Below are 20,099 nucleotides of genomic sequence, written 5' to 3'. Positions count from 1 at the left end.
CAAAAATGTTTTAATTATCATTTGCAGAGTTGAAGATCAATTAGAAGGGAGGTTAAGGGGCTCGTTTAGGGGGGCAAATCTGATTATTTATCTCTTTAAAACAAATTGTCTGGGTTTTAATCCCCCTGAGCGTAGCATTCCTAAAGGATTCTGGGAGGAGAATGAAGAGAGGTGACTCAAACTGGGTCCCTTCCATTGAGGAGAACTGAAAACTGCTGAACAAGGTGTCTCTACATTTGTTAAATGAAATAATAATAATAATTGATATATATGTATATATAAATTATTATTATTATTATTATTTCATTTAACAAATATAGAGACACCTTGTTCATTTAGACCCTGACTAGAAAAAAAAGAAAAGGTATGGGCCTGTTGGCCTTTGGTCAGATAGCCGACACCTCATTTTCAATCACCTTAGAAAGGTTCACACAGGTCCATGAGTGTTTTTTGTCCCTTATCTGAGCGCCGATGGGTCGGGTGGACTGACACGTTGAAGGCTTTTATCATATTTGGGTGTGTATGCGGTGGATGTCTCTGTGCAGGCACCAGTGGGAGCCGATGGAGGCTGCTAAAAGCAGGGTAGCATCGCGTCTAAACATGTACAGAGTGATTGAGTTTCTCTCTCCTTCCTTTAAGACGGAAGTGAAAAGACAGTGAATGATGCCGCTGGATGCACTTAAGGTTTTAGTTGCAGGCGTCGCAGCGACTGGCCAGATTTGATATGACACATGAAACGGCCTGTGCGGTGTTTAAGACCCCGGCGGTAAACCAATCTGAGAGAGCTAGAGCAGAGCAAGTCCATCAGCGCGCAGCCGCCCGCCTGTTTCACGACAAGAGGGACCTGGGAAAACCACATCAATTAAAAGTTCATTAACGTTTGTGTGTGAGGAGTCCACATTTCTTTTCTCACACTCAAAACCCTGGATTTCGAGCAATGGAAATCCGTAGATGGATTAGAAATCAGTGTTATGTTTTCTTGGAGGCCCATTGGGTGTAGTGATAAAGCACATTTACTAATAAAACTACAAAGATATTAATGCTACATGGAAAATTATCAAAGTGCTAAGTTATTAGCAGTGTCTCTCTAATTTGCCTTTGCATTTGAATAGTAATGATTTGGAAGCATTTTTAGCACTAATTCTGCAGCTAACGGAAGGAAGAGAGAGGGCTGATCACCTGCTCCTTTTTTCTGACAGATCTAAGATACTCAAGTCTACAAAACGCCTTCTTCACAGCATGAGTGCTAAACTGCTGTTGACGTCTTCTTTAATCTCTGACACCGAACGAGAGGCAGGGAGAGAGAAGCAGTGAGCTTTCCAACATGTCTTTTTGAGCGTTTCAAGCCTGCTATGGCACGAAAAGGGTTGTGGTGTTGTGATAGAGGACTGGATGTTTGTGCACTTTGAGGAAAAAGGGTGATAGACTGGTGAAAAAGAGCTACTAAAATAGAACAAGTGAGCATACGAGTGAGTTTCTTGGTTTCAAAACCTAGTGAGCTGCCTACCTAGACCTAATTATTCAATTAGGGGATATTTTTTGTCCTCTGGTATGATTTCAAAGCAAAAACAAAACAACAAACAATCAATCATTCTAGTTTTAAAGAGTAGATTCAAAGAGCTTTAAAACTCTTTCTTCAATTACATTTTCCACTCAATAAAAAAAAAGTTAGAATGTTAGCCAAAACTTTGAAGAGGTTTTAAATAAGTTAATTTTTTTTTTTTTTTTTTTTTTTTAAGTGCTCCTAAATGAAATATTACTCAACTATGCTGCACACAATTAATGCAGCATGTATGTATCATTCATCGAGAAGGCAATCCCAGAAAGCACTGCAACAAGCTCAGTAAAAAAAATCCACCCAAAGTGCAGGAGAGAAACATTCATTATAAATGCTTATATTTCAGGGTAGGTGATTTATTCCAGAAACATTTTTGCCATGCTGGTTAAAAGTCTCATCAGATCCTGATAGAAATCACTAAGTTAAGTGGTCTAAATATATTTATATGTATACATCTCATCTGTGGAAGGCGTAGGACCATAAAATGTTCGTCCAATCATTGCATTGGGTCAATATATTGTGAGAGTTGAAGTTCTACGCTTAAAGCATTGTGTCATTAGCGTAGCAACATGTTAACGTCATTGTAAAGCTGTTTTGAAACAATCTATATTGTAAAAAGCGCTATATAAATAAAGGTGCCTTGACTTGACATCAACACAAACCAATAGAGATTCAAGCCTTATTTGTGTGGCACAAATTAATGAACGAGAGAAAGAAAGATAAAAAGAAAGAAAGAAAGAGAAAGAGCAACTTGTATGAGCTCTACAGAATCAGTGACATCATGGGCAGTTAAATAACCCTGACATGTTGAGCAAACCTGTCATGAAATCCATTCTGCTCTACACTGGTACATAAGCAGATAGACATGTACATGAACTCTCCCTTTACCTTCGGCTAAATGTGTTTTCATTCGCATTGCTTTCATAACGACACGTTGGTTTTGATCAGCCAAATCTGAGTCAGATGTGAAAAGAGAGAGACACAAATAAATGAGCTCACAGTGCCTGGAGGCTTCTCACCAGCGGTTCAAAGATCAGGCCTGAGCACATGAAAACAAGCAAATGTGTTATAAACCAAATTAATCTCTTCCTTAAAGACACAGTGATGCAACGCTTCCTCCAAATAAATCTTTAAGTGTCAGGGCTTTAAAGAGGCTTTCCAGTATTTAGCGAAGTTGTGCTGTGTTGTGCAACGGTTACTGTATCAAATTAACTGCTCTTTATTTGCCACACAAAATGAAATGATTCGGCAAAAAATTCACTGTTCTGATGACAAATCGATATAAAATATTTACAATATAACTTTAATATAATTTATGATATTTGAACTTTTTAAAAAATATATTCATTCTGCTTCTTATATCTTATAAGAAGCAGAATGAATATATTTTTTTAAAAAGTTAAAATTTCTACATAAATAAATAAATAATCAATCAGAAAAAGTAAAACATCCCTTGAACTGCAATACAGCTAAATCATGCCTGTTGTAATTCTGTAATAATTAAAAAGAAAGGAATTTCATTACAGTAATCTAACCTTTGTAACCACACCATTCTCTTAGGTGTTTGACTGGAATTCCCTGATGAACAGGATTGAGTAGACAGGCCCGGTCCTTAATGAAAATTCCAAGGTACTTGGAGGCAATAAATTACTATTTATTTGCAGGAAATGCCCTATTGGCACCTGTCAATCAACTTGGCTTCCCTTGCAGCGATTTCCACCTTCAGAACTCAATCCAACTGAATATATAGAGTGTTTAACAAGAGTTAAATCTCAAACTGTGCTCAGATTTGCCAAAAAACCAAAGTCTGCGACCAAAAGTGATCTCAAACTCTTCTCCTCCAATTCTCCCCAAATCTAAGGTCAATGGCTGTGCGATCTTACCCTTCTCTCTTGAGCGAGTGGCTGATGTACTGGCCGTTGGTGGATCCATGCTGGTTGTGGTTTTTGAGGGGAACGGGGGAGGGGGACGACAGGTCCAGACCCCGGTGACCGTTATTGGTCGCGCTGTTCTCCTCCTTCACATAGCTGTTTGTCACCTCCTTCCACAGCTGCTGCAGTTCGACTGGAATCATGCCTGCCACAAACAAATTGGATAATTAAATCAATTAACAGCTAATCTGGTTCTACTCATGGCATAATTAAATAAAAAACAAGGGCTCAGTAAACAAAAGGGGGCATTAATTATTCCACTACAGGCTGATACGCAGCGTCTGCCCTCTTGCTCTGCCATTCTCTCTCTCTCGCTCTTTTCCCCCTACGTGCTTTGCGAAGCGTGTTTGTGTACAAAAATTCCCTGGCATTCACGCACATTTCATGCTTGAAGTAAATAATTAACATACAGACAAGGCATGAAATCTGAATAATCACCATTATTTCTCTGACAAGGAACTCAGCCAGTTCTTTCTCACACACACAAAACAAGACCACAAAAACATCCCTCTCCACGAGAGAGAGAGGGAGAAAGTGAAAGAACGAACAAGCCCCCAGGGTAATACTCTCGAAAGCATGTTAATGTGCAAAATGCTTAAAGTTTTGCACCGCCTCCAATTGACACAGACGACTTAAACCTCATTTAACAAGTCAAGCACACTGCGGCTCATGCGTCCTTTGAAAAAAGAGAGAAGAAGATAAGTGGGAAGAAAAATGGCTTGAAGACAAGATGTTGCCTCAATTCTGTGACAGACACACAAACACTTACATGCACACCCACATACGCAACGCAAAGTGTTTCATGTAGCTGACTGTACAACTCAACGCTAGCAGGCTGAGAATTAGAAAGGGCTAACACCATTGGAGTGGCCAAGGACCTCCCTTATATTCAGAAGTGTTAAATATTGAATATGAATCGAAGCTTATGAATTATATTTGTTAAATTTCCATATGAAATAATTTTTTTTTATGTTTAAGAAGTCTCTTATGCTTAACAGGTCTGCATTTATTTTTTTTTAAAAAGAAAAAAAAAGGTAATATTGTGAAAAAGTATTACAATTTATAATACATTTTCTTATTTAAATGCGTTTTAAAATGTAATTTATTTTAGTGATGGCAAATTTTCAGCAGCCATTACTCCAGTCTTCAGTGTCACTTCAATGTTGAAAACAGTTGTGCTGCTTAATATATTTGTTTAAACCGATAATCTTTTTTTCAGTCTTCTTTAATAACTTGAAAGTCTAAAACAACAGCATTTATTTATTTTGCAACATTATAAAAGCCTTTCCAGTCACATTTGATCAATTTAATGTGTCCTTGCTTACACAAACTTTTGAACAATAGTGTATAATATAAATATATACACAGAAACACATTTTGACGCATCTGACTACTATAACTACCATTATGTTGCTTCAGGAATAGGGCATGTGAATGGAACGCTGAATGAATCACACCCACTGTGTGACTTTATACATTTCTTTGTATGTTTTGTGAAATTAAACAGGAAGGGGCTGTTTTGGGCGGTGGGGGATCAATCGCTTAACATCACAATTAAATCGATTTTCGAAATGAGCGAAAGCAAATGGAGAGCAATTTTTGTCTTGGTTATCTTCATTCGTCTCCTTGTTTTCCCTCCTCCTCCCCCCTCGCTCTCTCATTCTCTCTCCTTCATAATTCTCTTTACAGATACCAGAAGTGGCCTCTTTCAAGCGCTCCAGCGCAATGCATTTGTGCAAGAATCGCTTAGTCTTAATTTATTCCTGTTGTGGCAAAATAACGGCGAGGTGAAGATCTCAATACGATCAGCAGAAAATATTTTTAATTTGATAAGCTACTAAAGATTTTAATTATGTCAGTAATGGAGAACAGTAAGCTAATGAGGCGGCTAAGACTCCAGAGAGAGAGACAAAGAGACAGAGCGAGAGAGACTAAAAACTGTGAAATGAGTCTGGTAGGACTGCCATAAATTCGCACAAGATCGTTTGCATATAAAAGAGCCAGCGGAAATTATTGCAGGACGAATCAATAACCTTCCCACGTGCCACGTGGCATCTTTCGCTTCCTTGGGTTTTTTTTTTTTGTGCCATCTTGCAGTGTTTTAACGTCCTCATGAACCTGACGGCGGTGTCCGAAGGTATCGACTTGCTTGTTTTTTTGTCTTTGCTGTTGTCATTGTGAGGGAGGGAAAACTTGCCCGTGTGGATTCAAGAAGGTCACGGCGCTGGTGATTGTTTTTGGGTTTGGACATAGAGGGGAACAATCATTTTCCCCCCACTTGGAGCGCAGTGACAGTGTGCAATGTATTTTTAGCCGACGTGCTTGACAGGGCGGCCCACTCTCCCTCAATTACCCACAAGTCCAGGTGACCCCGACACCACTGTTTACTGAAACGAATCCAAGCCGGAGGGGGGAAGGGAACTGATGAGAGGGGTAACAGAGTGGGACGAAGCTGTCTTGTTGTGTCTGACACCCCCTATAAGCCTTTTTCCTCTGCAGGTCTATATCTCACTCTAAGCCTTGGTTTCCATCCCGTATCCATCTTTTTCATAGATGCATCTCCCAAACTGTCTGCATATATCTTCACATGACCTCTCAACCAATCTGGCAAATGTTACAGCATTATCCTCATTTAGTAGCCGATGATGGATGTAACATTTCGCAGATAACACATAGCATTAAAACAGTTCTTTGTCCTTAAATCCGTCTTGCAAACTCCAGATCGCTTTAACGGCCCTAAAGTCATTTTTCAACACCACACCTCCTCTCATTAAAAGCCAAAGATACACGCTTGCGCTTTTAAAAAATGGATGTCATTGAGACGTTTGACTGATCGCTGGCGAAGCAACTCAATTTTTACCGCAGCAGGTAGCGGCGACACCCAGACAGGGGCCCCGAACTCTTGCTTCAACCTTTTTCTGTCCTTGTACCCCGGTACCCTGGTGACCGTGTTCGAGCAAGCGGAAAGTTGATTTAAGGTTCACAACCACATTAGTTGTGGCCCATCAGCAGCCCGATAAAAAATGCTGTCGCGCACTGGGGCCGCGGAAATCAGTGACCACGTCTTCCTCGATGAGACTGCCACGGCACCACTGGGGGCAAACTGACACTACTATTAGTTTATTGTTCTATGAGGCAGATATCTTCTCTCCCTCCTGTTAAAGGGGTTATGATCACTGGGGCCTTCGATATGCAGCCCTTAGGCCTAAAATATGTTCCTCCCTAATGCTACAGAAGCTATTAAACAGTGCCACACTGCCAGCCGATCAATCACTGCCAGCGAGGCCGGACGAGGGGCCGGAGTCCCCTGATGGGTCCGCGCGCACATCGCGCATCATGCCTGGTCACATTCGCTGCTTTCATATTAGTGGCAAATTTGTCTTGTCGGTGTCCTGTGGCCCTTGACTGGACAACTTGACAACTAATGTGTGGCTGGGGATGAGAATGAACTCCAGAACTTGAGGGATTCACAACATGTGTGTAAGAGAGCACAGATTTAGACGAGAGCACGCTAATAGTGGAAAATTAGGTACAAACATAAATCCGGCAGCCACAATGTAGACAACCAGGCCTCTTCTGCCTAATCCCATTCTGTTCACACAAGGTTGAGTTATTTACAAAAGTGAAAGCAAATTAATTCAAGAAAAGGTTTAACCTCATGTACCACGAAGGAATGGTTTCCAGCAATTTTTTTATTTTTCAATTTCAGCAAAATTGGATGGATTTAGTCAACAATTTAGTCAAAATGTCAACAATGGATCACTAAAAAAAGATAAAAAGTGAAAAACAAATTTGCACCTAAGCGTTTTAAAAATAATAAAACAAGTCACTAAAAATAACTCTTTTATGTTATATTTATATCTGGTTATATTTATATCTTCACACCATATTCTAATATGGTTGTTTCTCCCAAAACTTTGCATTGTGTACGTGGGACAAGTAAAGAAGCCAGAACTGGTTTTACTCCACATCTCTCTGCCTTTCTTGAATATTCATCTGCTCTGTTTGTTTTCTCACTCTGTTACTCACACTGCTAAGTCCTCAGTTATTCTCTCTCTCTCTGGACCCCGTTTATTATATTCATCTCCTCCAACACATTGTTCTAATTCATAGCAGACTTCAGCTGACCCTCTCCAAAACTTCAAAGTCAAAAAGTCAAATAAGTGATATAACCCCAAATACAACAGACTAAAACACACTGTTTTGATTGAAGTCTCAGATGCCTGCGCCGTGACAGAGAGCTAGATAGCACGCTTGTAAACAGGGTAGAAATCGGGTAAAAAATTACTGGATGTGCCTGTACATTAAATGTGAAGCCATGATGTAAAAATATTTTATTCACGCATCAAAGTCAGAGTCTAATAAATAAGCCAATTTCAGCCCATGTTGCTGGCCGAGTAATCTTACTTAGTAGCTTGCCCAAGCACATAATCACCACGCACACATAAGGAGGTAACATAACTTATCACACCAATGCTAACTACTGAATATTGTAGATTACATCTTGCGAATGGAAAACTGGGCTGCTGGAGCATGAAAGAATGCAGTGGAGTGTGAAAGAAAAAAAGGTCATCAATAACTTTTAACAGTGAAGCAGAAAATGTGCAGGACACACACAAACACACACTGACACACATACTGACATGTGTTTTAATCAGGGATGAAATTACCCCCTATGCCAGTCAAATTTGGGCCCAATTTTACCAGTCACTGTGCCAGGCGACCTGTAGGACATCTCCGACTGATGTTTGACAAGAAATGCTGCTAGTTAGAGGCAAAGACGCACACACAGAAGAAACACATTTGATTATATTGATGAATAGAAAAATCAAAAGCCTAAACTGGGTTCCACAATAAATGTAAAATTTTTGTACTCTGGCTTTAACCACCACTTTGGTTTTAACACTTAACCACCAATTCAAGGAATTTACCACAGGCTATTACAGTTACCCAATCACATTAATACTAGACAGACAGGTTCTAAGAAACAAGGAAATAATCTACCCTTTACTGCCAAGTAAACGGATTATATATCTATATACAATATACTGTGTTCTGCAGTAGAACAACAGCATGTATTTTTTCATTATTGCCCTCTGATTGGGCATTACATGCTTGCAATGTTCCCTGGGTAACGACTGCTTGAGATGTCATTCAATCACTTGTTAAGGAAATAAAATTGTTCTTCACTGAGATGGCCTCCTACTTAACACTAGCCTATGGCTTCGCATTGTAAAGCATTGCCTCGCCCAGCCCCAGGGCAACGTGGGTATGTGGAGTTGCTCAGCTTTCCGACTATGCCCTGATCAAACAATAACAAGACTAAACAAACACAGTTTGTATTTGCGTGTTACCCAAGCACCCCCCTCCCCAGCCTTTATACAGCCTTATCTTGTTGTGGGCTTGTTTGTCTTAGCCGGAGAGAGTACAGTCAGTTTTTGAAAGAAACAAAACAAAACTCAAAACAAAACTGGAATGAATGCAGTCTTTATTCTGTTGCTGCTCCTTAAGTAAACATTACAAGGAAAATCAAGCAATACACCTCCTGGAAAAACACCTTTTGACTCACTGACTGCTTGTGAAGTGATTAATCTTTGACTAGTTTAGTGGGTTGAAGTTAGAAAACAATGGTGCTAGTATGTTTAGGGGCTGACGAGGAGCCAACATAAGACAATAGAGATAAAACAGATTATATGAAAATGTACATATATCAGAGAAATATGTATTCAATGGAAAAGTGAAAATCTAGGACACATTTTCTCATTCTAAAAGAGAAAAGCAACAGAAACTATAATGCAAAGAGAACATAAAGGCCTATTCTCTCAGAGAGCAGTATTTGGTCTAATTTAGTACATTTCTGTAAAATGTTCAAGAGTGCAAACTTTTTTTTTTTTTTGCTTTTTTTCTGCACAAAACAATTTATTCCTATAGACCTCTTCATGTGTGTGTAAATGTTTTTCCTCACATATTTACATACATAACAAAGTGATATTTTCTCGTAGGTAATCTTTTGAATTTTTGTTGTTGTACTGTAAATCAAAACAATTTTTGTCAGCAATTCCTGTTGCTCTCGGTGCAACATAATATAATATCCCCGTAAGACCTCTTCATGCTGAGTGTGTAATCTTGGCCATGGTTCCCCCCACCCCACATTTAGCAAAAAATAATAGAGATAATAAAAATCTATACATACATATTGCATCCCTATGGATCCCAAAAACAAAACCCTACGGATCCTTTTTTCTTTTTTTTTTTAACACAGATGTTGCATTCTATAAATAAATAAACAAGAAACAAAAAAGCCGTTGCAGACTAGCGGTGTGAAAAGAAGTGATATTTTCTTGGAGGCTGATGAAAAACCACATTGTAATTTTGAGAATAATTTCCTTGCACTTTTCATAAGATATTTGTCAGCAATTCCCATTGCTCTCAGTGTGAATATCCCCTTGCGGGGTGATAGATGTGCTTGTTCTTACCCTGAGTGAGGGAGTGCAGGGGCAGAGTCTGGTTGGGCTGAATGGACAGCAGCCCTTGTCTCTGCAGGCTCAGGAGATGCTGCTGCTGGAGCTGCTGAACCTGGAGCAGCTGCTGTTGGAACGCCAACTGCTGCGCAGACACCTGCCGAGGGAGAGACGGAGAGAGGATGAGGGGTCTACATATCATCCTCGCTCTCACAAACAATTATGTCAACACGTGCACAAACATACTTATTCACTCAGGGCAGATAAACACACACATACACACACAAACAGGCACGGACAGGTACATTCCCATATTCCCGTACCCTCTTAATTAACGAGTCGTCGGGGAGGCTCGTGACAAATAATGAAATGTTGTTAATCATTCCTAATAAGAGCCACAGGATTTTAATTATGGCCATTCATAACTCCGCAAACAACCTGTGACTGAAAGGAGCTCCTTAATATTCAGCAGCGTGTTAGTGCAGAGCCGGGGGAGCCAACCGTTGTCTCCTTTGGATAAATCAGGGGTGTGAAGTAACAGGGGAACCGTCCAATAGGAGGAGAGCTAAGCAGTGTATGTGCCAATTTTATCATGCCATTGTATACAATTGTTTCTGAGGCAAAGAAAATTACATGTAGATGCAATTATAAAAAAATATAATAAAATGAACTGTGGACATTTATGCATAAAATAAACAGGGTCAATTTTAATTTCATGATGTTTTTAATTGTTAAAAAAGGTAAAATTTGACAAAAGGTTCAGTTCATTGATATTTTCAATAAATATCTTCTTATCAATAAATATAAACTTTTATTCACAAGCTTCAAATCGGAATGGAGTTTTTGACATGAGCACACTGCACGAATATACAGTTTCCCCATTGTTTGCACATACTATTCTCCAACATTGCTATTTTCTTTGTTTTGAACAGCAGACTTAATATTTATCTATTATGGGTCCTAACTAGGAGACAACGAACGCATTAACCGTTAGGAAAGATGTCCTGCTCCCCTTCACAGATAATAAGTGGTATCCAGGAGAATTTTAGAATGACACTACATTCAACAACTACAAGAGCTCGTTCCATGAGTCATACGTCATTATGCCATTTCTACATTGCACATGCACAGTACTTTCTAGTTTCGCTTTTCAATCCGATCAAGTGTTTACATGTCCTATCGATCGGATTAGAAAAGGAATAAACGATTAATCCGATTAATCCGCCAATCCGATTACTAACAGATTATTTGGTAGCATGTAAACATGGTCATTGATAAATCTCAATATTATTTAATTTTCATTGTTTTTTAAAAATAAATATATTTATTTTTTGTGAATCATTAATGCATTGGACATTATAAAAGTTGCACACATTTATCTACATGTGATGTTTAGGCCTAACAATTTATTGAATTGACTGATTTTTTAATCATGAAATGCATTGCAATTTATATAATTTTGTGAGGAAGTTTGCGTTCAGTATCTTACAGTAATATACACCCTCACATCTGGATAGATGGAACAGAGTATAGAGAGAAAGGAAGGTGCCAAAAGACTGGGGAAATTTTGAGAGGAAGAAGGGAGTGAGTTAGTAAAAGTGGAAGGGAAACAGGGAAAAGAGGGTGTTGAAAGACAGAAGGAGAGGGAGGAATGGGCAAACGAACTGCTGCGTCGTCAGGACGATAAATGGGAGGAAATTATCTAACATCCCCAATCACCCCTCAGTCAAAACTAATGGGTGATGTTATGGAGATACAGGGCTATTGAACCCTCGCATTGACCCCTTTCAACGCTAACAGTGTTGTTTATGACCTCCTCCATGCATTATGACAGTTTCATGACAACGACTAAACATAAGCCATAATCACGGGACATTCCTCTGAATGTTTCTGATGGACCCGTGGTGAAAAACCGGACACTGAGGGGGGGGGGGGGTCACGTGTTTGTGTGTGCGCATGTTTGTTGGTACATTAAAGCACAAACGTGTCTTTGCCAAGCTGTGTGCCGCACCCTCTTCCCAAACACAGGATGCTTCACTTTGTGTTTACTTCTCCAAACAGAAGGCGCACAAAAAAGGTCCCGCAGCACAGGCGCGGACAGGTCAACCTTTAGACCCAGAACAGATCTGAAACAGCCTGATAAAGTGCTTGCTCTTTTTTCCACTCTCATTCATGGTCCACCCATCCTCATCTGCCTGTCAAAGGTCTGTTTCTTTTTCTCTCTCTCTCTCCACTCTAACCCTGATCACGAGGCTCAAAGGTGGAGAAAAATCTATTTTTTATGAAGGACTATGAAAACGAACATGTTTTTTAATACTGTGAATTGTACACATAAAAACCTTTATTAATAAAATAAATTAGGTCACTTTTGATTTCATGATGTCTTTAAAGTCATCATGAAATCAAAATGGACAATTCTTATTTTTTATGGAATATGACAACCAATTTATCCATCATTTTAAAAAATGTATTTCCCCTTTTAATATTTAATCAAAATAACTTCCTCTCCCCCCTTGCAACGGCATTTCTTCTCTTCTCTTATGACATGTACACCAGTGAGAGGGCAGTCCATCAAATCCCAATGGAAAAATCAAGTCTCGCCCTACATTTTATTTAGTTTGAGAAGCAGTTTCACTCGGATAAGTCAACAGAGAGAAGAAAAGACAAACTGCAACTTCTGTTTCATGCAGACTATAATTGTTCCAAAAAAAAAAATGGGTGATACTTTACAATAAAGTTAAATTCATTAATATTGATGCATAAGGTATATAGTTCTACAGCATTTATTAGTGTAATATTCAGATTAACAAATACTGTAAAAGTATTGTTCACTGCATGTTCAAGACATACTGCATGCTAACAAATTGAACCGTATCATAAATTGTGTTTATTTTCATCTGTACGTCACCCTGAAGGATGAGCTTGAGATCTTCCTCATCGCACGAGCGCTAACCTAACGCCAGCCTGGCACAGCGAATGGGAGGTTAACTCGGAGTGGCACGCGAGAGAGGCGAGAATAGAGCAGATGACAACATGATCCAGACTGACGCTGGCAGGCCCTTTTATTGCCTCGCCTCCAATCCAAAGTTAAAAATCTTTGAAAACCTAAGAAATGTTGTTGTCTTTTAAATAAAAGAGGCACAAAGCAGCAGCGGGGGGTTATTGTCTGACCCCCGTGGGGGGAGTCGCTGCAACAATTCGTATTCCATCTTTTGATGGCTGCGCGAGAGAAAGCCGAAGGAGGGGGGGGGGGGGGGGGGAGAGCGCGTGAGAGAGAAAAACACGCACAGACGGAGGAGAGCCTCTCGAGGGCTGCATCAAATTCCTGTGATCATACATAATACTCTTTAAAATGGTGTTTTTCCTTCCTGTTCGTCACGTTCCATTCAGCTGATCAATTGTTTCTCCTTTTGACGGTGCCACCCTCCTTTTTTCAACCCCCCTCCCATTCTAGAGTCCCCTTCCCCTCATCTGTCCTTCTGACATGAGAGAGAGGGAAAGAGAGATAGAGAGAGATAAAGAGTGACAGCTTCTGTCAGAGGCAAGAGAAACAGTCCTGTCGCATTGATTTATGGAGGCAACGCACCACAACTTGTCCAAACTGAAGCCCCCAGTTCATTAATTAGCGAGCTGGGGGACTTTGAAGTAAGCATGTGAAAGTGTGTGTACGGCTGTGTGTGTGTGTGTGTGTTTTACAACATTCGCCTTCATTTATACGCTCTCTCCGGTTACAGAACGAAGCTCTCAGTGGGGAAGTTAAGAAGTGAAACTCTGATTGTCTTTGAACTGCTTCTGACCGCACAATAATCGCTTCTTTTGTCCAGAGCATTGCCTTCTCCTGCTGTCATTAGAGCAGCCAGAAACACAGCTGGTGACAGTTATTTAAAAAAAAAAAAATTTAGTGTCCAGTTATCTAGAGCATTATTTTGGACCAATGAGATTATAATGCGGCGGCGACGTCACACAACTAGATCAATGTTTTATCTTGCGACTGGTTAGAACAAGAACTCGAATTAAATTAAAGAAGAATTTAGTGCTTAATGCATTATAGCGGTTGGTTAGGACACGGAGCAGAAATACAAGAGCAGGACAGGGTTCTTCCCATTGTCAAACTCAACTGAAAAATAAGATGACACCAATGCACTGGAATGATTTTGTACTTGTGTTGGTGGGAAACAGCTGCTTGATGCACTGGGGGCAGGTAATGAACACCAGGGCTGTGTGTGTGTGTGTAAAGTAATGCAGTCAGCATACCTCTTTACTCTGCTGTTTGCTGCCATGCTGCTGCTGGATGAGCTGAAGGTGGAGTTGTTCTTGCTGTTTCTTGTAGAACTCCTGGAGTTGCTGCTGCAAAATCACAGAGTCATAAATTAAAGACGTTCTATATTTCTGCTGTGTTTTATTTATTTTCTCCTGAAGACCAAGTATTATGTTACAAAAGAGACGATTTCCTCTACTATGATCCTAAGAATTAAACGAGTAATGTACTGTAAAATACCTCAAATCTTCAACATTAACATACGGTGGCATAATACTATTTTTGTCATTTCTAAATCACACTGAATAGCAATGAAAGGGAATAAGGAAGACGTTTCGCGCTGTGAACATTTGCGAGATTGTCTACACATTCCTCTTGGTTCAAAACCACATAAACAGTCCTGTTCTTCATGATATATAACCTTTACATTTCACAACTTTCAAAAACCAAATTTCATGAGAATCAGGAAGAACTAACCTACAGTGTGTGTGGAATTCTTTGAGTCACATGTCACAGATATACCAAACTGTGTGTATTGCTTCACTACTACACGTATGACAAATCCTCTTTGTTTGTCACATAGACTGAGCAACAGTTAAGCCAGTTGAAATGGAGGAATTACTGTATGATTGATACATTAAAAGAGAAAGGAACTAATTGTAGGGCATTAGTTAATAGTAGTTAATTGTTGTTGCCATTTTATAATAGATTCTATATTATTATAATAGATTATTACTGTAATACATTTATATATTATATTCCAAATTGTTTATTCAGATTATTTATTGAACACTGCTTCACATCGTGATGCAAAGATCCTCAAGGCTTATCATTTAATTAGAATTCTTGTAATGTCATAGTGTTAGTTTAAACCCGAGAAATATTTGAGACATTCAAACGGAAGGAATATATCCGGCATGACACAGAACGAGGGCAAGTACCTGCTGTAACATCAGTGCTTGTTGTTGTTGCAGTAACAGCTGGAGCTGCTGGGGGCTCAGAACTTGGTGTTGGAGGATTTGCTGCATCTGCTGAGGAGTTATGACCTGTGGTGTCATCATAGCAACAGAAACTGGGACCTACACAAACACAGAAAGAGGACGGACATATGAATACAATGGCAATTGGATAATCACATAAAAACGTACTCACAATACATACACTAAAGATAACGTGTCAAATGTCTTATCAGTAGCTTGTCACCAGATGAATGTGCTATGAGATCAAGATCTGTTCTCAAAAAAACCACCTGAGGAGCTTTCAGAACCAGTGATATGAGAAGCCAAAGCTGCTGACTGATGGGAGACTGACAGATACAAAGAGAAAACCCTAACACACACACACACAAACACACTTGAACAACCACAGAGCGTCCCCCATCATCAAACGTCCCACTCCAGAGACAAGGCCACTGGCCATTATTCTGGAGTGCTGTCCATGTTTTGCTTGTGACTGTTTGAATACGTTTTGTATTTTCATTTTTTTCCATGATTGTTTTCCCCCCTCTTCATCAGCGTGAAGCTTCTTGTCCCTGCGATACTTCACTAAAATGGGTCACAACTCTCACGGTGTACCGTTTTGTTGTGTATGTAAACTTAAAATCGCTGAATATCAATTAACACGAATGTAATAGTGTCAATGCAGGACGTGTTGTCGACTGTGTTCTTTGTTAGTTCGGAAGTACAGAAAAAAACGTCCCTCTCTAAAAAAATATATCAAAACAACACATTTAAGGGCACACAAACAAGCTTAAGTGGAATAAAAAGAGTACACATATTATGGGCGTAAAAGAAAATGGCGTGTGATGACATTGAGAGGGTCCTCGTGCTGTTGACAGGGGTCTTTAATTAGAGAAGAGGCTGTGTGAATACAGTACACGCATGTGTCTCAGTGTCAGCCTTTCTCTGATACACCGTGCCATTAAAATCTCCTTTGTGACATTGGGTGACAAACCAAGTCTGTGCTGAACTTGATAGCGGCGGGCATTTGCAACTGTTAACACATATCCCCAGTGTGTTTTAGCAAGCGTGTGCGAGATCGCAGATGTATGTCTCACATCTGCTGCAGATTGGCCAGACATTAGGGCGACAGTCTCCCTTCACCAAGGTTACCTCAATTGCATCTGTGATTCAGAACCGCTGACACGCGTTTGAATTTGTCACGTCTTGATGAATGTAAATTAGTGTGTAAGGGGCGGGGCTAACTGTCACACTGCCTCCGCCTATTTCAAACTAATCTAAATATAACAACAAAAAACATTAAACACATGCAATGTCACAAACGGGGTTGAACTTGTTATAAACTCATCACCAAAATGGATATGTGGTGCTTGGAATCAAAGTTGAACACACAGGCAGGCGCCGCAACACACGGTTGGTACGTCTTAATATGCGGCCCATTTTTCACTTGGCTTAGCGCACCATTTGCATAGGCTGCACCCCTTGATTTCTTCATTTCACAGTCATTATGCACTCATGTCCTTATTTCTCAGCGCCACTAATTTTGATGAACTATTCTGAAGGTCAGAGAGGCAGACGAGTGGGTGGTGAGACAATACGAGCTAAAACACACAGACAACATCAGATGCACGTTTGTACATTTATTCTTAACTATGAAATCCATATCAATTTATAATTGCCAATTTGGATGTTTCAGTTTTTTTTTAACAATTGAAAGTGACAGATTTTTTTAACTTAAATTTACTTACAAATTTCATTTGATCAGACTTAAATTTTCAACATAAAACATGAACAAACATTTACACTCAGCAAAAAAAATATATTTGCTGATTTGGACAATTTTTATTTAAAAAAAATGTTCTTGTAAAATTTTCATAAATGTTTGAGAATAAACATTTACAACAAACATTTCATTTTATATGAATGCAATTTCTAAAACAATCTTTGGTTTTGAATAAAAAAGACAATCTTAACTGAAATGGCCAAATAAAAAGTGTAATAAACTAACATATTTAATTTTTGGGTAACACTTTACAATAAGGTTTCCCCTTTAGTTAATATGAACTAACAATGAACAACACTTCTACAGCATTTATTAATCTTAATGTTAATTTCAGAATTTACAAATACATTATTAAAATCAAAAGTTGTATTTGTTAACATTAGTTAATGCACTTTGAACTAACATGAACAGCTGATTTTTATTAACTAACATTAACAAAGATTAATAAATACTGTAACAAATGTATTGCTTATTGTTAGTTCAAGTAAGTTAATAAATTAACTAATGTTAACGAATGATACCTTATTGTAAAGTGTTACCAATTTAAGTTTTTTTTTTTTTTTTGAAGGGTGGAACTGTTCTCGAAACCAATCAAAATTTTTTAATAAATTTACTTTACAGTTGCAACTACCACATAAATCCTTTTAAACATCTGAAGTAAAATGTAAACGCTTTGTAAAACAAACTAACAACTAAACATTTACTAACTTCTCAGGACACGAAAAATTACAATGCCAGCCTGTTCCAATTAAACCCTTTATATCCACACCTTACAGACACACTGACACCAGCTTCACACCCTCATTTACTGCATGAACATGTGTGTGTGTGTGTGTGTATGTGTCCACTTCTACCAAACCTCAGCTCTAGCGGAAAGGCTATTACAGCTCACATTTTACTGCCCATTACCACTGAGGTCATTAGTGGAGAGAGGGATGGGCCTCCTCTTAACCTATTGATCATTGTAACTACTAGCATTTAATCCGCTGGTGAATGAGCTGGAATCTCTTTAAGACAGGCCTGCCGCAGAAGAGAAGCACTTCAGCTGAAAAATATCATCCTGGCCACTATATCAGCAGCACTTAAGAGGAGTGAGGGATACCACTGCTTACTGCTCAGAGCTGTTCGCTCTTCTCCTCTGGCCGTAATTGTGGAAGTGTGCGGAATGAAATTATTATTATGAATTGCGGTAAATGGCCGTATCGCTTGATAAGAGGTGAGGAAAGAACAAATACATATTTCAAGTCGTCTCATAATGAAAGCGCTATGAGATAAAGCATATATCTGGTTAAACGAGATGGGAATTTTATGAACGCATATTTCAGCTGTCATGTGGACAGGCTTTAAAGAGAACAAAACTTGTTTGCCAAGAAAGAATTGTTAGGAGAAAAGAAAAGTGAGCATACTTAAGAAAGTTGAAGGTTATTAATTTCACTAGAAAGAGGTAGGCCAGGTGTGAGTGTAGCACATTAATACACAGAAAGTGAAACGTACTCAAACAGCTGCTATGTGACTGTACTGTAGGCAATGTGCTAGCGCAGGCCTGCTGTCCACAGGCCCTACCCAAACTACACACACACACACATCATATGCTGTACACTCAACATTCACATGCCAACACATGCAAACATCTGCAATGTGCAAAAATTGATAACAAGTGAAGCTGATACTTAAGCCAAGTTTCACAGACAGGGTTTAGATTAAGCCAGGATTAGGCCTTAGTTCAATTAGGACATTCAAGTAGCTTTTATAAAGTTGCCTTAAAAAAATAAATCTTGAGACAAAACAGTGGCACTGGCATATTTTAAGATATGTCAGAGCAAGTTGCTTTCAGTTAAAACCGCTAAAACATGCATTTTAGTCTGGGACTAGGTTTAAGCCTTGTCTGTGAAAGCGGCCACTAATGTTTAAAAAAAAAAGTTAGTTAAAAAAAAATAAAAAAAGTAACAAAAAAAAGCTAAAGTAGGTAAATGTAACAAAAATAAAACGTAAAAATGTAAATGTAAAAAAAACATACATAAAATATAAAATGTCAATGTAACAAAAAAGACCAATCATTAAAATAAATTTAAAAATAATACGTAATATATATATATATATATTAATCACTTTGCCTCTTCAATCAAACATAAAAGTGCAAACATTTGTGGGCATTAAAATTAATGATGTTAAATTTATTTGTATTTATTTTTTAACTTGAAGGTGTTGAATCACAAGGGATACAACAGAACGATGCCAGCTGAGAGATGGAACGTTTTGGACGCAGCAGCGGATCCAGCTCATTTAAGCCTGGCGCTCATATCCACCGTCCAGTTCATCTTCAGTCCATGACTATGAACAGGAAACGCCATCCAAAAATACGGCTCTAATGAGGAAACATCTGACACACATCTGACGAACCTCAGAAACACTGATACTGACTTAATGAAGAACGCATTCTTCCTGAGAGAGCAAAATGTCATGCACGGAGAGAACGAGAAAAAAAGAGAGAGAGAGAGGGAAAGAGAGATAGGCAATTAAGATGAAGAGCGAAGGGGGGCAACTTCAATCAGGGCGTCTCGTACATTGAACTGGACGCACGGAAACAGGTTGCAAAGAAAGAAAGAAAGAAAGAGGGCAGAAAAAAAAGAAAATCAAATTTTAATGCCAGCTCCCCGGTGTCATCTTGTTTTGTCAGGACATCAAATAGAATTGAGAAGTACAAAATAACAAGCCCTTGAGAAATCACAGGAGGTTTGGTCTGTTTGAAGCCTCTTGGTTTACCTTGTCCAGAGATATAGGGAATAGCACTGACCGTACGCTCATTTGGCATGGAGTGCCGTGGAAAAAAAGGATTTCATACTACGTGTGAGCTGTAATTATTCATTTGAATGCACAATTTTCATTTCTGGAAATTTAGTTTTGCACAATTTTTTTTTTTTAAGTTCTAAAACAATTCATTTAACAAGTAAAAAAAAATCTGCTTAGAAAGTTAAAAAATCCAGTTTAACATGAAATTTGAATTCCTAATGTATTGAATAAAGATATTCTTGTCTAATATTAATGCATTTATGAAAACATGCATGTACTATTATTATTATTGTTATGAAACAAAAAAAATCTCTGGGGCTGAAGCAAAGATATATTAATCTCCCCCAGCCGCTTCTGAA

At 38.8% G+C, this 20,099-nt stretch overlaps 1 protein-coding gene and 1 long non-coding RNA gene across 11 annotated transcripts in view; one reads left to right on the top strand and one right to left on the bottom strand.

The window, feature by feature from the left end:
* Positions 1-20,099, bottom strand: part of foxp1b (forkhead box P1b) — a 195,197-nt gene that overhangs the window by 27,197 nt on the left and 147,901 nt on the right. For 9 of the 10 annotated variants that reach the window (XM_082137335.1, XM_082137332.1, XM_082137334.1 and 6 more), the window contains 4 exons: positions 15,150-15,287; positions 14,205-14,297; positions 9,966-10,107; positions 3,442-3,634 (listed from right to left, as the gene is read on the bottom strand). In XM_082137335.1, coding sequence (XP_081993461.1) covers positions 3,442-3,634; positions 9,966-10,107; positions 14,205-14,297; positions 15,150-15,287 — 566 coding nt within the window. The remainder of the gene's footprint in view (positions 1-3,441; positions 3,635-9,965; positions 10,108-14,204; positions 14,298-15,149; positions 15,288-20,099) is intronic. The other variant, XM_082137340.1, reaches the window with a different exon arrangement.
* Positions 15,294-19,564, top strand: LOC309474745. The gene is made up of 2 exons (XR_014197413.1): positions 15,294-18,869; positions 18,914-19,564. It is a non-coding gene; the product is annotated as an uncharacterized lncRNA (long non-coding RNA).

Source organism: Leuciscus leuciscus (genome assembly GCF_965113295.1).
Source record: "Leuciscus leuciscus genome assembly, chromosome: 14".
Taxonomy (NCBI): domain Eukaryota; kingdom Metazoa; phylum Chordata; class Actinopteri; order Cypriniformes; family Leuciscidae; genus Leuciscus; species Leuciscus leuciscus.
This window is presented reverse-complemented; position numbering and strand designations above follow the sequence as displayed.